This window comes from Lithobates pipiens, unplaced genomic scaffold (assembly GCF_037356315.1).
Source record: "Lithobates pipiens isolate NorthernLeopardFrog02 unplaced genomic scaffold, aLitPip1_a1.2 Scaffold_18, whole genome shotgun sequence".
Classification (NCBI taxonomy): domain Eukaryota; kingdom Metazoa; phylum Chordata; class Amphibia; order Anura; family Ranidae; genus Lithobates; species Lithobates pipiens.
Genome location: NW_027507758.1, coordinates 593,900,047 through 593,918,189, shown reverse-complemented (window position 1 = coordinate 593,918,189; position 18,143 = coordinate 593,900,047). Strand labels below are relative to the sequence as shown.

Below are 18,143 nucleotides of genomic sequence, written 5' to 3'. Positions count from 1 at the left end.
GATGGTTACATGACATTGTGATAGCTGTAGATTGTTACATGACATTGTGATAGTTGTAGATTGTTACATGACATTGTGATAGCTGTAGATTGTTACATGACATTGTGATAGCTGTAGATTGTTACATGACATTGTGATAGCTGTAGATTGTTACATGACATTGTGATAGCTGTAGATTGTTACATGACATTGTGATAGTTGTAGATTGTTACATGACATTGTGATAGCTGTAGATTGTTACATGACATTGTGATAGTTGTAGATTGTTACATGACATTAGATTGTTACATGACATTGTGATAGCTGTAGATGGTTACATGACATTGTGATAGCTGTAGATTGTTACATGACATTGTGATAGCTGTAGATTGTTACATGACATTGTGATAGCTATAGATGGTTACATGACATTGTGATAGCTGTAGATGGTTACATGACATTGTGATAGTTGTAGATTGTTACATGACATTGTGATAGCTGTAGATGGTTTCATGACATTGTGATAGTTGTAGATTGTTACATGACATTGTGATAGTTGTAGATTGTTACATGACATTGTGATAGCTGTAGATTGTTACATGACATTGTGATAGCTGTAGATTGTTACATGACATTGTGATAGTTGTAGATTGTTACATGACATTGTGATAGCTGTAGATTGTTACATGACATTGTGATAGCTGTAGATTGTTACATGACATTGTGATAGTTGTAGATTGTGATAGTTGTAGATTGTTGCATGACATTGTGATAGCTGTAGATTGTTACATGACATTGTGATAGCTGTAGATTGTTACATGACATTGTGATAGTTGTAGATTGTGATAGTTGTAGATTGTTACATGACATCTCCAGCTGTACCCTTCAGTGTTTCTGGGGATTTTCTACATTTCAGCTCCCAATCAGAAATGTGGCTCTAAGCAGCTAAAGGGAGAAGATATTGTAAGATGCTCAACCACACTATCGCATTGCGCTGACTCACGTTATCCCTTCTGAGAGGAACCCCAACACACCTTGTTAATGGACGTGTGATGCAATGCAACAATGCACTAAAGTGTGTTACCATGCGGCATATTGCCAGAAAGGTTACACTTTTATCGGTGCACTCTGGTGCATTATCTTGCTGACATATACCGCAGTGCTGTACAGATAACACTCAGCCAGTCACATTATCTCTGTCTCTGCAACAGAGGAGCTTACACTCTATTTATATTCCACCACAGTCACACACTATATTATTGTTATATATTTATATAGCTCTGGTGCGTTATCTTGCTGACAAATACCGCAATGCTGCACAGAGATCACTGAGCCAGTTGCACCAGTCTCTACACCAGGGATATGTAATTAGCGGACCGCCAGCTGTTGCAAAACTACAAGTCCCATCATACCTCTGCCTCTGGGTGTCATGCTTGTGGCTGTCAGAGTCTTGCTATGCCTGATGGGACTTGTAGTTCTGCAACAGCTGGAGATCCGCTAATTGCATATCCCTGCTCTACACCATAGGAGCTTACACTCTAATGTCCCCACCCTGTAATCCCACGCTTCCCGTCACATCTCTAGCATCACTTCCATCCACTGCTGGAACCATGAGAGCAATTCTGAGCTTCCTGGTTTTGGGGCACATATGATCAACCCCCCCCCCCCCCCAATCCTTCCCGACTGCCACTATCCAGTGGTCTGGGTTGTTTCGTGATGTCAGGATGGGTGAGGGTGATTGCATGTGCCTCAAAATTGGTAAGTTCTAGCAGTGGGTCAATATGTTGGTAGAGATGGGGGGGAGATTACATGCTGAGGCCTATGCAAATACTGACTTTCAGATGAGCTGTATTGGCATTGGGATTTTAGGAGCTCTATGAGCCAATCAGGGCAGTGATAGACGCCAGGTAAGAACTGACACTTTCTGCTTCACCTTATTTCTTCCTTACCCCTGTTTCCCCGCAAATAAGACCTAGCGTGATTGTCGGTGATGGCTGCAATATAAGCCCTACCCCCCCCCATAAGCCCTACCCCCCCCCCATAAGCCCTACCCCGTTTCCTAAAAATAAGCCCTACCCTGAAAATAAGACCTACAAGGACTTTAACTAGGGCTTATTTGGGGGGTAGGGCTTATATTGCAGCCATCACCGACAATCACGCTAGGTCTTATTTTCGGGGAAACAGGGTAGTTGGGTTTTGAACTTCATATTAACCATCATTGGTCGCTTGTCTAGGTTTAATGTTTTTTTTTTTTTTTTTTTTTGTACCATTGGACATTACAGGCCTCTGTGTAAACTTCTACCAGTTGGATGTAATTCAGCAGCCTGTATAAAGAGTGCACATAGCTCATGCACGTTATTTGTTGGTGTTTACAGGACAGATGACGTCACACACCATGAAACACGATGATGACTACACCAAAGCACCAATGAGAGGCCAAGGGTCAGAGAGTACCGGAGCCATCGCAAGAGGTGAGTGCAAATTACTGATACCCCATCATTTCTGCAAACAGAAATAAATCATATGGGTGAAATAAATACAGAAAGAGACCCCCAACCATGGCAGTGTGGGCTCCTTCCATCCATCACTGGGAGAAGGATGGACATACATATGTATATGGAGTATAACCGGCTATGTGTAGGTCCACCAATATGTAACCAGTGGCCCAGGATGTAAGAGGTTCCTCTCCTCCTTATTTTAATGGTTTTTATAGCTCTGACATATTCCATAGGGTAGCTTACACTCTGTTGACTCTAATGAGTCACCCAAAAACTCAGCGCAGGGGTGGTGGGAGCCCCTCCTAATAGGCACAGCAGGTTTACAGACCCAGGAACTCAGCACAGGAGTAGTTTGAGCCCCTTATAATGGGCACAGTGGAACTCGATGTAGGGATGCCACCAATGCAGTCACACACTAATACTATCATCAGGGCTCAAAATTTGAAGTCCTGAGCTACAAGCCAAGCCTTAAAAGTCGCCACCACTTACCCTACCCAGCCCCGCCCCTAAATACGCCCTTCTAAATTATCTCATGAAATGACACTGTTAAATGTTTTATGCAGAATTAAAGTTACAAAAATAAATATTGACAACAACTTTTTCAGTGCAGCCTCACCAGTGCCCATCAGTGCAGCCTCACCAGTGCCCATCAGTGCAGCCTGACCAGTGCCCATCAGTGCAGCCTCACCAGTGTCCATAAGTACAGCTTGACCAGTGCTTATCAGTGCAGCCTCACCAGTGCTTATCAGTGCAGCCTCACCAGTGCCCATCAGTTCAGCCTCACCAGTGCCCATCAGTTCAGCCTCACCAGTACCCACCAGTTCAGTCTCACCAGTGCCGATCAGCGCAGCCACACCAGTGCCCATCAGCGCAGCCTCATCAGTGCCCATCAGCGCAAACCTCACCAGTGCCCATCAGCGCAGCCTCATCAGTGCCCATCAGCGCAGCCTCATCAGTGCTCATCAGCGCAGCCTCACCAGCGCCCATCAGCGCAGCCTCACCAGTACATAGGGATAAGAGACAGACGAGCCAACATAATCTCACAGAGCGGGAATCTCCTGCTGTGACACAGCTTTGATTTGAATTGCCCGGCGGCTGAAGTCAAAGTCCCGCCTTCTGGACTGGCTCTTATGATAGACTTTACACGTCACGGCATCGGACCAGTGTGCTGTCTAACATAGGAGCTGGTCCAGGAGGTGGGACTTTGACGTTTCGCTGTGACCACCGGGTAATTCAAATCAAAACTGTGTTACAGCGGGAGATGCCCGCCCTGTGTGATCTGGCCGGCTCTCCTCTCTCTTCCTCAAGTTTCTGGCCGATCGCTGGGAGACTGGCTCCCATACAACCCCGCTTGCTGGCGGCGCTCCCACCCCCCTCCGAGGGGGCCCTCACTTTTTTTTCCATGCGGGCAGGCGAGTGAAAATTTTGAGGGCTGCCATTATTATACATTTATATATCCCTGACATATACCGAGAACTCTGAGCCAGTCACATCGTCTGCACCATAGGAGCGTAACTGCTATCAGGCAGAAGAACACACACGGCAGGGGAACCATTAAAGATTTTGGTATGTTTTTGGACTCTGGCAGGAAAAGTAGAAATGAATGGCAAACATGGAAGGGGCACGGAAATTCATGTCCATGGTGGGATTTGGAGTCATGAGCTGCAGGGATGGATTACTAACCATATTGCCCCCTCTGCTTCAGTGTGGTTATGACTGGTTACTGGGTAAAGAATTTGTAAACCTGATCACAAACATCTCGCTAAATGCCCTTTCTCAGGGTGGTTTTCCTGATAGTAACCGTAGATCGGGCCTACACATACTAGCTTGGTGCATACTACATAATAGAGAGCGTGGGTAACAATGGCATCCTGGGATTGTCCTATTGGTGGCACTACCCAGTAGTGTCGCAGCGGTGTCTGAACAGGGTGTCTGGATTCGGACCTGCCACACTAGGATCAGGGGTGTGGGGTTCAATTTAGTTGCAGGCCGCATCAGCAATGTGGTTGCCCTCAAAGAGCCATTTGTATCTGTAAGACTATATAAATGTGTCTATTTTTTATCATATTAACCACTTCAATACTGGACACTTTCACCCCCTTCCTGCCCAGGACAATTTTCAGCTTTCAGCGCTGTCACACTTTGAATGACAATTACTCAGCCATGCAACACTGTACCCAAATTACATTTTTATCATTTTTTTAATTTCAACAAATAGAACTTTTTTTTTTTTTTTTTTTTGGTGGTATTTAATCACCACTGGATTTTTAAATTTTTTGCTAAACGAATGAAAAAAGACCAAAAATGTTGAAAGTTGTGCCACAATGAGGCACTCAAAAAACTCTCTAATAACCGGACAGTGATACAGTGATGGCAAAAGGTCGATACAGTTAACCTATCACATAGCATGTATTCAGATCTCCACATGTTTCGTGGAAGAGTCCGCTTCTTCAGGAATTTTGGTGGTACTTAATCACAACTGGATTTTTTAATTTTTTTGCTAAACAAACGAAAAAAAGACCAAAAATGTTGAAAGTTGTGCCACAATGAGGCACTCAAAAAGCTCTCTAATAACTGGACAAGTGATACAGTGATGGCAAAAGGTCTATACAGTTAACCTATCACATAGCATGTATTCAGATCTTCTCCACATGTTTCGTGAAAGAGTCCGCTTCTTCAGGAGTTTTAGGCAACGTTATCTAGATGTAAATAACAGCAATTATAACAAAACCTAAAAAGGAAATGATGATGTATTTAATCACAGAGAACCACAGAGGCCATATAACATCTCACCCCACCCAGGTGGTAACTGCATGCTCAGCGCCATGGGAATAAGTCTGTCCCAGCGAATATGGGAGGACTATAGCAGGGGTCATATATTCTTTGTCTAGGGGTACAGAGAACCCACATAACATATGAAACCCCAACATATGGTCTAAAAGGTGGAAATATTCATTGTTGAACCACACATCATAACAAGGGTCCCATTACTTTGGCTAGAGGTGGTCCTTGTTACCTGGAGTTCCTACTGAACTGGTATCTCATCTATCACAAAGATCAAGATAGGGTTAAAAAATCCCTAATCAGGACACCTAGAAGGAAATCTAGAGTTTTCCAAAAGGGGGATTTTAGGGCTGTGTACTGCTTTTTAAAGTAAAGGAAGTATAATGCCGCGTACACACGATCGGAATTCTCGTTGGAAACAGCTCTGAACGCGGTAACATACAACACGTACAACGGGACTAGAAAAAGGAAGTTCAATACTCAGTAGCCAATAGCTTCCATCTCGTAGTTGAATCTGTACATGCGTGAGTTTTTGCGCCTCGAAATTGCATACACATGATCGGAATTTCCCATCTGGAAAATTGAGAACATGCTATCAAATTTTTGCTGGTGGGAATTCGGCCAGCTAAATTCCGATGGAGCATACACACAGTCGCATTTGCCGATGAAAAGCTCTCATCAGTCTTTTGCTGGCCGAAATTCCGATCGTGTGTACGCAGCATTAGAGTGTAAATTCACCTTAAAATGTTCAGGGATGTAGTATATTCATCCGCCACAGGGGGCCGCCAAAGCTTGAGTGCATGAGAGCCTTTTAAACATATCAAGTGGCTATGACAGGGATTCGGGCAATTTACCATAAAAAGCTTTGGCGCCCCCTGTGGCCTCCAGTGCAGCCGATCATACACTGATCGGTCTGATTGGCTGTTTCACTGGGTGGGAACAGTCCAGTAAACAAAGAACCGAAAGCAGAGGTGGCGAAATCCTTGTCGCTTCCAGTTTGACATCACAGGGAGGAACAAAGACCGTTACTCCCTCTCTGTTCACTCCAGAGGGTGCTGCCGGTCAGAGCGGCGGCAGGAGGGGGGTGGGCACCCCCATCCTGCTGCCAGTCAGAGCGGCGGCAGGAGGGGACAGGCACCCCCATCCTGCTTCCAGTCAGAGTGGCGGCAGGAGAGGGCGATCACCCCCATCCGCTGCCTGTAGAAGTGATTGAGTGGCTGTATAGCCACTCAATCACTTCTGCATTAACCACTTTCCGACCGCCTGCTGCAGAAATACTGCGGCTTGGCTGCGCAAACCAAATTATCTGTATGTCGGTCCATGCATGAGATGTGTGTGCGTGTGGGCGCGCGCACACCTGCTGCACACTGGGCAGTGTGTCCGGCGGCCACCCACGATCGAGGTACAGAGCGGCAGAATGGGGATCTGCTTATGTAAACAAAGCAGATACCTTTTCTGACACGGAACAACATTGAGATCGGCTGTTCCTAGTAATTGGGAACAGCGATCTCTGTGCTGTCCCAGTGAGCCCATCCCCCACACGGTTGGATCACACCCAGGGAACACAGTTAACCCCTTGATCGCCCCCTAGTGTTAACCCATTCCCTGCCAGTGACCTTTATACATTGATTAGTGTATTTTTTTTAGTACTGATCACTGTAATAATGTCACTGGTCCCCAAAAAGTGTCACTCCGATTTGTCCACCACAGTCCTGCTAAAAATCGCAGATCGCTGCCATTACCAGTAAAAACAATAAAAAAAAAAAATAAAAGTCCCTAAATCTATCCTTTATTTTGTAGATGCTATAACTTTTGCGCAAACCAATCAATATACGCTTATTGGGATTTTTTTTTTTTACCAAAAATATGTAGTAGAATATATATTGGCCTAAACTGATGAAGAAATTTTATTTATTTTTATTTTTTTGGGGGGGGGTGGTGTATTATAGCAGAAAGTAAAACATTTTTTTTTTCAAAATTGTTGCTCTTTTCTTGTTTATATTGCAAAAAATAAAAACTGCAGAGGTGATCAAATACCACCAAAATAAAGCTTTATTTGTGGATAAAAAAGGACATCAATTTTATTTGGGTACAGCTTCGCACGACCGCGCAATTGTCAGTTAAAGCGACGCAGTGCCGGATCACAAACAATGGCCTGGTCATTAAGGGGGTAAATCCTTCCGGGGCTGAAGTGGTTAAAGGGAATGGCCAGCTGCAAAGTTTTGATACCGGATGATGCCTGTAGCTGCTGCAGGCATCATCCTGGTGCAACCAATGAAACCCCAGGACGTCATATGATATAATATGTCATATAATATGTTTAGCTTGTCTTGATGTCCAAAGGAAAGACACTGCTCCTCTTGATCAACTGTGGGTATAGAATTGGGTATATTGGGTTGTATGATATTGTTATATATATTTTTTTTTTTGTGGTTGAACTGGATGGACTTGTGTCTTTTTTCAACCTGACTAACTATTTAACTATGTAAGTGCACATGCTTATTTTGCTCACACTAGCTATTGCTGACAACTGCTGGTTTCTTAAATTTGCAGGGCAGGTAACGTTGAAGCCGATCAAACAAGAGGAGGTGGACTATATCAAGGTGGCTGTGGGCAGCCAGCGGTCAGATGACGCTACGCCATCTAGAGGTGAGAATTCCTCTGGTACCCTGCTTTGGTTGGTGATATCCAGGATCTGAGATGTGGCAGAAAGGGGGCGCTATGAGTCACACGACCATAGAGTTGTATGTAGAAAAAACAAGAATCGGGTCTCCTGTATATATTGGCAAGGTCAAGGGAAATGTATGTTGGATATACTGTATACCTGGTTTTGATACACTATATAGCCAAAACATGGTGGAAACCTGACCATCACATCTGCTATATGCACAAAACGATATTGAAAGCCCTCCAAATGATTTAGTTCGGGTCTTTCCAATGGGTACTGTTAATGATACAGCATATAAAACCATTGTAGTGAATTGTATCCTTCCAGTCTTGTGAAAACAGTTTGGGAAAGCCCTCTTCTGTTCCAAATCATTGGTCCTCATTGGACAATTTCTGCTCCCCTCCTGCTCAACTGACTACTTTAAACTTTATACCCCCCCATCATGAAGTTCAGCGATACCCTGTAGTCCACTCCTAAAAGAGGCTGATTGGAGTGGGGCGTGGTTTCAGGGTAGGGGGAGAGTGGTGGCACGTTGGGGAAGGGTGGGAGGTTGCCCAGGGATCAAGCTCTAGTAGCAGTAGCATGAGAGGGATCATCGGCCAGCTTCACTACAATTGGTGAACATCTGTCCAGCTCCTCAGGCAGCAGAAGATATTGGGAATTGTAGGATTGATTTACTAAAACTGGAGAGTGCAAAATCTGGTGCAGAAACCAATCGGCTTTTCATTTCCGCTTGTTCAATTAAGCTTTGAGGAAAAGAAAAGCTAGAAGCCAATTGGTTTCTGTGCAGAGCTACACCAGATTTTGCACTCCAAACAGATCTATTGAGCTCACCTATATCATTTTCATCTTGTTATAAGAGAACTGGACTCTTAAGCCCCGTACACACGAGCGGACTTTTCAACATCCAAAGTCCGTCAGACCGAGTCCGTCAGACTATCCGATCGTGTGTGGGCTGCAACGGACTTTAGCTTCGCAAAAGTCTGACGGACTTTAGAAATGAAGCATGCTTCAAATTTTCCCGACGGAACTCCGCCGGACCCGGTCCCCTTCGAAAAATCCGCTCGTGTGTATGCTACTCCGACGGGCTAAAACCGACGCTAGGGCAGCTATTGGCTACTGGCTATGAACTTCCTTATTCGAGTCGGGTCGTACGTCATCACGTTCGAATCCGTCGGAGTTTAGTGTGATCGTGTGTGGCCAAGTCCGTTCGGCCGAAAAGTCTGTCAGAACTCCGGCGGAACTCCGGCGGAACTCCTTTGGAAGTCTGTCGGACATAAGTCCTCTCGTGTGTACGGGGCTTCAGTAACGTTATCCTTTATCAGTCCCCTTCCACTGTCAGAGATCCCATTAGAACTGTCCGAAGATTTAATACAATTTCCAGGGTTCCACGAGTCGTGTCCCAGAAACCGATGCTCCATTTGTCATTTTCCTTCCACTGACAAATGGAGACCAGGGTATTCCTCTTGCAATAGCCATCGAAACCGGGTCATTTTACCTCCCATCGAAACACTTTGGGAAGTCATCCCACTGACAATTGGTGCCATGGCATTTTATTCTCCCTTGAACACCGATGCCTGAGAATTTTACTTTCTGATGCCAGGCAGTTCTTCCCACACTGATTACCACCATCACAGTAATCTTCCTCCCACTGACTGCCAGTACTGGGGCATTCTTCCTCCCATTGACTGCCAGTACTGGGGCATTCTTCCTCCCACTGACTGCCAGTACTGGGGCATTCTTCCTCCCACTGACTGCCAGTACTGGGGGATTCTTCCTCCCACTGACTGCCGATACTTGGGCATTCTTCCTCCCACTGACTGCCAGTACTGGGGCATTCTTCCTCCCACTGACTGCCAGTACTGGGGCATTCTTCCTCCCACTGACTGCCAGTACTGGGGGATTCTTCCTCCCACTGATTGCCAGTACTGGGGCATTCTTCCTCCCACTGACTGCTGATACTTGGGCATTCTTCCTCCCACTGACTGCCAGTACTGGGGCATTCTTCCTCCCACTGACTGCCGATACTTGGGCATTCTTCCTCCCACTGACTGCCAGTACTTGGGCATTCTTCCTCCCACTGACTGCCAATACTTGGGCATTCTTCCTCCCACTGACTACTGATACTTAGGCATTCTTCCTCCCACTGACTGCAAGTACTTGGGCATTCTTCCTCCCACTGACTGCCAGTACTGGGGCATTCTTCCTCCCACTGACTGCCGGTACTTGGGCATTCTTCCTCCCACTGACTGCCAGTACTGGGGCTTTCTTCCTCCCACTGACTGCCAGTACTGGGGCATTCTTCCACTGACTATTGACCCCAGGGAATTTCTTATATCATAGATACCAATGCCAGGGCAGTCTTCTCCCCACTGACCCCCAATGTTGAGCATTTCTCCTGCACCTTATATACTGTGTTGACTGTTACACACTCCTGACTAGGGTTGCACTGCGATTTGAACAGGTTCCTGTCCGAATTGCATGCGATTTTCCACAAAGCTCCTGTATAAATGCAGGCTTGACATAGTGATTTCAGCCTGGGTTCACACAGGAGCGGGGCGAATAAAACTGAATGCGATTCTTTGCAGTGGGATTTGAGCCCATTCATTTTGTATGAGCTGAAATCGCACCGCAAAGGTATCATTACTCGGTATCAGTGAGTACTTGACCAAAAGTATTGGTACTCGTACTCGCCGTTACAAAAATGGTATCTGTGCAACCTGACCCCTGCACTCTGTAAGCTTGGCTGTACGTTATACCCTGACCCCTAGGCTCTGTAAGCTGTGCTGTACCTTATATACAGCTGACTACTGCACTCTGTAAGCTATGCTGTATATTTAACACTCCTGATTACTGAACTCTGTAAGCTGTGCTATATATTAAACACTCCTGAACACTATGCTCTGTAAGCTATGCTGTACATTATATACTCCTGACCACTGCTCTCTGTAAGCTATGCTGTATATTAAACACTCCTGGCCACTGCGCTCTCTAAGCTATGCTGTACATTATATACTCCTGGCCCCTGCGCTCTGTAAGCTGTGCTGTATAATAAATACTCTTGACCAAAGTGTTCCTTTGTCTGAGCTGTGGTTGGTTGATATGTAGTTTCCCACTTTTTGCAGAAAGTCCCTTTTAAAGGTAGACTTAGACAAAGCTCTCTGTATACTTATTCTATGTGCAGATAAGCTTTTGTAAAGGAAGTATAAGGGTAGGTACAAAGACTACAGTAGATATGTGCAGTGTATGCAGAATAACTGTACTTTTAGTAGAGTTATCCCTTATTAGTGCCCTTCCACTCTGAGAAATCCCGCGGGATCTTAAGATCTGATAAAAATTCCAGGGTTCCGCAGACCTGGGCAGTTTCCCGATAACAGATGCTAAAGGGGGTCCCCCTTCCCATTCTTCCTTCCACTGACAAATGAAGACCAGGCCATTCTTCTAGGGTTGCTCCAGAGGTTGCTAGGGGCTCCTTGAGCTGTGGGTGATTGACCTCCCACTTGATGGTGCTTGCATAGTTCCAAAGCCAACGCCATTTGGCAGAGCCTGATTAAGGATCTTTTCAGCTGTCTGTAAGGGTATCATTCTTACCACCATGGTAAGGAGGGCATTCTTCCCATTGGCAACCAATCTTGGGGGCTTTTTTCTCACTGCCCTCAAATACATTGGTTTTAGCTGGGATTCCCCCGAGACTTGGAAATTATTTCAATGGTTCCTCTGGGGCAAAAAGGTTGAGAAAGGCTGCCCTACGGGGTTGATTTACTAAAAGCAATTAGGCTATTCACCTTGCAAGAGAATTTTCCCTTAGCTTAGTGAGTAAGGTGCAGCATCGACTGACTTCCATCATCCATGCATGTGCAAGCTATGCTATTTTTCTAGCTTGTTTGGGTATTCTTTGAAAAGTGAAATTTCACCACATTCATCCACCACTAAGCTCTGGGGCAATTTCCCTTGCAAAGTGAACAGCCTAGTTGCCTTTAGTAAAGCCACCCCTATATACCCACAGCCAATGCAATCATGCTCAAGTTTTGCCACCATGTGTCCCTCTTTTTCTGACAGAGGTTCTAATACTTCTCCCACTCTAAAAGAACAAAGCTTTGGCTCTAGATATAGTTTCCCATTAGGTATATTAAGCTGATCGTGTTCACATGTATTTCCTTTCAAACTTTTAAAAGAAACCCATTTGGAAGAAATATGGAGGCCACCTCTTGGGACCTCCTAATAAAACTGTGGCAGCACAATTGAGTTATTAGTAGCTATAAACTGTCTGGCCTTTAAAAACATTTGTGACACTGGTTGTAGGGCACCTCTAAATTTCAATTTGTTCTATGCCATAGTGACAGATAATGGGGAGCCACCTAAAGGTGACATTGGGGCACCCCCACAATTCCCAGTGAACCAGATACCTAATTTGAACGGATCTAATTTGCCGTCCTCTTCGTCCCCTGGAGCTCCGCGTCTGCGAATCGTGAAGTTCACCGAGAAGGAATTGGATGTCCTAGTGGACCTGGTTTTAGAGAATTACTCCAAGCTCTTCGGGAAAGAGTCTGACATCACACCCAGCATTGCTAAGAACGCCATGTGGCAGGCCATAGCCAATGAAGTGAGCGCCGTAGGAGTGGCTTCCCGCACCAGTGATAAAGTCAAGAAGAGGTGGAAGAATGCCAAGCGCAAGATGAACGAAAAACTGAGGGAGGCAGCTGCCCATGTGGCAGAGACTGGGCGCCGGCCTCCACCACACCTGAGATTGGCACCGTATGAGCAGAGGCTAAGAGACTTCTTCAAACCAGAGTTCAGCAAAGAGGTGGACTGGAACCAGGACAAGGAGGACCAACCAGAGGAGGTGGAAGCTGGTAAATACTGTTATTACATTTTAATGCTTTGAAGAGACCAGATTGCTGTGTGTGCGGTCCTGTACAGAAGGCGGGGGAGGAGTAAGAAGGTTTCCTGGGGCCCTTATTATTCAGACCTGCTGCTTCCTAAACATTGTAATGTTGTTTTATTCCACTTTATGGTCAGTGATTTAAAATGTGACTTAACACATTACCCAGAGATCCCTACATTATACAGAGACCCCTCCCCGAGAAAGATCCCTACATTATACAAAAAGCCTTCTAACTTCCTATTAATTCATACAATCCTTCCTAATACCAAGAGATCTCTGCATTACACAGGAACCCTCCCAAAACCCAGAGAGCCCTACATAGAGAGCCCCCACAGAAAACCCACCCATTATCCTGAGATCCTTACCCTATACAAATAAATCATTCCCATTATCCAGAGGTCCTTGCATTACACAGAAACCTCTTTTATTACCCGTCAATCTCTACATTACATTGAATTCCTTCCCATTATCCAGCAACCCTTATATTATACAGAGACCCCTACATTACACAAATACCTCTCCCATTACCCAGAGATCCCTATATTACACATAGACTTTCCCATTTGCCCAGAGATACTTACATTAAACAGAGACTCTTCCTCTTGCCCAGAGATCCATACATTACACAGAGGCTTTGCCCCTTGCCAGAGATCCCTACATTACACAGATACTTCTCCCATTACCCAGAGATCCCTACATTACACAGAAATGTGTCCCATTATCCAGAGATCCCTAAATTACACAGAGACTCTGTCCCATGCCCAGAGATCCCTACATTACACAGAAACTCTTTCCCTTGCTCAGAGATCCCTACATTAAACAGAGATTCTGCCCCTTGCCCAAAGATCCCTACTTTACACAGATGCTCTTCCCCTTGCCAGAGACCCCTACATTAAACAGAGACTTCTCCCATTACCCATAGATTCTTAAATTACATAGAGACTTGCCTCATTACCCAGAGATCCCAATTTTAGACAGAGATGCCTCATTATCATGGTCTCTCTATATTACACAGGGACCCTGCTTATTACCTATAGATCCATGCAATAAACAGAGACCCTCTACACTACATGGAAATCCCTCCCAATACCCCTACATTACACAGAGATTTCTTCCATTACCTAGAAATCCCTACATTACACAGAGACCCCTCTCATTGGGCAGAGGCCCTTACATTATACAGAGACAATTCACATTACACAGAGTTCTTTACATTACATAAATACCCCTCCAACTACCCACCAATCACTACATTGCACAGAGTCTCCTCTAGTTACTCAACAATCCCTGCATTACACAAAAATCCTTCCCATTATTTAGCAATCTCTACATTACACAGAGATTCCTCTCATTACCCTTACACCTTACACTACAAAGAGACCATTCCCATTACCAGAGGTCCTTACATTATACAGAGACTCCTCCATTACTCAAACATCACTATATTACACAGTGACCACTCCCATTAAAGAGAGATCCCAGCATTACACAGAGACTCTTGCTATTACCCAGAGATCCCTACATTGCAGAGATCCCTCCCATAACCCAGAGATCCTTACTCTCTGTCTTACTCTACTCAGTGATCTCAACATTGCTCAGAGACCCTTGCCATACTAGAGAAAGTCTCCACACGGAACCATCCTATTTTCCAGCAATTAGATACCTACATTGGTAGCAAGCCCCTCCGATAGCACAGAGATCCCTATAAAAATGTCTAATCCAACCAACTGGCTGAATGTAAAATTGTAATGCTGTCTACACTTGGTATTGGATATCCAGCTTTCTTGTTCGTGAGTCCCTTAAATGGGAGCAGTTTTTTATAGAAACATGATAGATTTTTATTAGACTTTATTTTTGTTCTCTAGAAGGCTTCAGTAAATGAATGATAGCCTGCTAATAATGGTTTTAGCATTTTCTTTCCATCCTGTATTGGATTCCCCACACAATGGCCTTTTATTAAGGCCCTTGTAGTTTAGTTAGCAATGGTGGGCACCATCCTACCGCAACTAATCCGATATCAATAGTTTGTTGTCATCAGGCCAAAAAAAAAGTTTACTGATAGATCCAGTGCATCCAAACTTAACCAATCATTGTCAAATTAAATAAGGAATCTCAATATTGATTTTTCTTTTAGACTTTTTTTGATTTTTTTTTTTTTTTTTGACCAGACCTTGTGTCTACTCTATGGGCCTGTCTATGGTTATCGGAATAATTACTTATTGGATTACAACCCATTGCCCTATTGTGCTACTTTTGCTTTTTCCTGTGGTACATTTCAAGGTAAAAGGTAGACCGTATACTTAAAATAAGATAAAAGCCTGTCAAAATGCAGGGCTCCACCTTGAGGAACAAGCGTTCCTCTTATTGCTTTTAATAAACAAAGCATTGCTTTGAGTTCAGGGTAGTTTAAGTTTCCAGGTAAATTTGTGAGTGAAAAGCAGATACTGAAACCTGACTATAATATAGACCAGGGGTCTGCAAACTTCCTAAGCAAAGGGCCCGTTTACTGTCCTTTAGGCTTTAGGTGGGGCCAGACTGTGGCCAGTGTGAGTAGATAATGCCTCTGCATCAGTGCCCCATCATTTGTTGTAATGGGAAGAATAGTGACCTATTGTTATCTATGAGAAAAATAGTGCCCCGTTGATAGTGTCAGTAGGGGAAATGGTGCTCCATCATTGGTGCCAGTAGGTGGAAAAAGCGTCCCAAGGGCCAGATAAAGGCAAGCAAACAGCCATATCCAGCCCCCCTGCCACAGTTTGGAGACCATTAATATAGACAGAACAGTCAGTGTAGATATTTCCCATAAAAATAGGTCCCTTTTGATCAACGTTTCTCTACAACCAGGACAGAAGTTTGGAGTAGGGACATTAAGAAGGACAAGTATGAAGCAGGTTAGATAAAGTGTTAACAGTTTGTTGTGTTGCTCCAGGTGTAGTGCACATTGAGTGTAGAAGAGAAATTCTATTATTTTTGGTAACACAATGCTTTTCTGCTTAGATCCCATAGATTTGGTCCATACTGAAAACCTGGAAGACACCGTCTTCTCTCCTCCCATGGATTCGGTCCACCGAAAGTCCTTAGCAGACACCATATTCTCTCCTCCCATGGCTTTAGTCCATCGGGAGTTCCTGGCAGAAGCTGTCTTCGCTCCAGTAATAGATTCAGTCCATCAGGAGTCCCTGGCCAGCAATGTCTTCTCCCCTCAGTGTCAGGAGTTGGGGGAGGACTCCAGTAAAGACTCTTCTGAAGAACCTTCCATCATTTCGCCTGGAGATCAGCTTAATTGCTCAGACACAATGGAAGATCAAGAGCCAGCTCTGGAGACTGAGCACCAGGACCACCATTTCTCTGTATTAAACCATACTTTACACAACTTGTCCTCCAACCAACGGGAATCAAACGTCCTAATGCAGGAACAGAACTCCATCTTGTCCCAGATTGCCTACTCTCTGAGCCTCCTTCACATACAGCAGACAGAAGGTCTGGCTGCTCTGGGCAATATTATCCAACAGGGTGTGGAGGCCATTCATCCAGCATCCTGTGTGTCAACCAATGCACGGACTATAGACCCAACCAAAGTCCATGCGGGATTGAGGCGGCAGGTGATGGGCATTAACAGATCTAATACTGACCTTCCTGCACCCCCAAAACGAAAAATAACTTAGTACCGCTTACTACACCCTCACTCTGATGTTCAGTCATTGTTGTGCTGTTCTTTATTTGGTTTATAGGTTCTTGTTATGTGTTTTTTTTTTCTTTTTTTCTTTTTCTTTGTGTTTTTTTTTAGGTGATGAAAATAGTCATGAACTATTTGATTAATATTCAATTTAAAAATAAAATAAAAATACAATTTAAAACAACATTAGTCAAGTTTTTTGGTTTTGCTTTATGGTGAATACCAAATTTGCTGATCGGTAGTCCGTTTGTTGAGGTGCACTGAGGCTTGTTCAGCAACAACTTGGATACTCAGGAACTGTCTTACAAATTTTTTGTCTGATAGCATAGAACAGTGTTTTTCAACCTTTTTCCAGTCAAGGCGCGCCCTTTAAAATTATGTAAAAAATTAAAACCGTGACACCCAACATTAGAGGTGATTTGTTCTTCCAAAGCAAATACGCCTTTGCACACTGGTACTGACTAGTATTCCAATGTTCCCCTTCTCCCTCATTTTCTCTCCCTTACTGCTAATTTGACCCCAATGTTTGACGGAAAGGGGCAGGGGATGGTCAAACAAGGATTCTGTGCAGTTGGGCATTGTCCTCCTTATCAAGCGATGATGTCATTAGTTGTTAAGAAGCTGGTGGCTAGAAGGTTGTAATGGTGCACGATGAAAACCTATTGCTATGTGTAACTAAAAGGCAGGCTTCATCCACTTGCTGGCTTGTATAAATTTTTTGGGCAATTTTTAGGCATTTTGCCAAGGCACCATGAAGAAACCTTGTCTGGGCACCCTGGTTGAAAATGGCTGGCATAGAACACGAGCCTTTCTACTCACCTTTATGCCAAAGGTCTCAACCTTATGCAGGAATTTACAATAAGAACCATAAGATCATATTTTCACTCATGTTTCTTTTTTTTTGTCTGGTGGTATGCACTTTTTGGATTAAACTTTACATAGTTACATAGTCTATAGCAGCCTTTCCCAACTTTTTCCACATAGAGCATCCCTTAAAATAACTTTCTGGGCTCAGGGAACCCCTGCTAAAAATTACTATATCTACAGCTCATGATACATTAGCGTGATGGTCCGTGGGAAGAATTCTCTTTACACTTGTGCTCATTGGGAAAAATGACCTCCCGATGCCACGTACACACGATCGGAATTTCCAATAGAAAGTTTTTCCATCTGGAAAATTGAGAACATGCTATCAATTTTTGTCTGGCAGAAATTCAGACAGCTAAATTCCGATGGAGCATACACGCGGTCACATATCCTGATGAAAAGCTCTCATCGGTCTTTTTTTGGCCGGAATTCCGATCGTGCGTACGCGGCATTACAGATAGCTAAAAAATATCAATGGTGTCAGTGAAAACTGAGAGGCAGAAATTGTTAAAGAAAACCCTAACTACTTCTGGAGGAACCCTTGACTTCCTTGGAACTCTGATGGAGAAACCCTGGCTTATAAGGTTGAATGAAAATCACAGGTCCATCCCATTAAGGGAACTTTCGTATCAAGGTTAATGTACGAGAGATCACCCTTCCTCCACAACTTATCCTGTTGAACTTGGTCTCAAACCTAACAAATCCTTTCACCAATAGAGTGGTGACTTTGTTATAGCCATGGTTGCCAAATGGATAAACCACCATTAAATCCATGAATATAAGATT

General features: G+C 44.2%; 1 protein-coding gene across 3 annotated transcripts in view; it reads left to right on the top strand.

Moving 5' to 3' along the window:
• The window catches only part of LOC143989165 (uncharacterized), a 129,121-nt gene that overhangs the window by 84,778 nt on the left and 26,200 nt on the right, over window positions 1-18,143 (top strand). The window contains exons 9-12 of one of the 3 annotated variants that reach the window (XM_077489194.1): window positions 2,355-2,450; window positions 7,815-7,910; window positions 12,267-12,782; window positions 15,812-16,674. In XM_077489194.1, coding sequence (XP_077345320.1) covers window positions 2,355-2,450; window positions 7,815-7,910; window positions 12,267-12,782; window positions 15,812-16,479 — 1,376 coding nt within the window. In that variant the 3' untranslated portion in view covers window positions 16,480-16,674. Of the gene's footprint in view, window positions 1-2,354; window positions 2,451-7,814; window positions 7,911-12,266; window positions 12,783-15,811; window positions 16,675-18,143 lie in introns of those variants that run through there. The other 2 variants (XM_077489195.1, XM_077489196.1) reach the window with 2 other exon arrangements.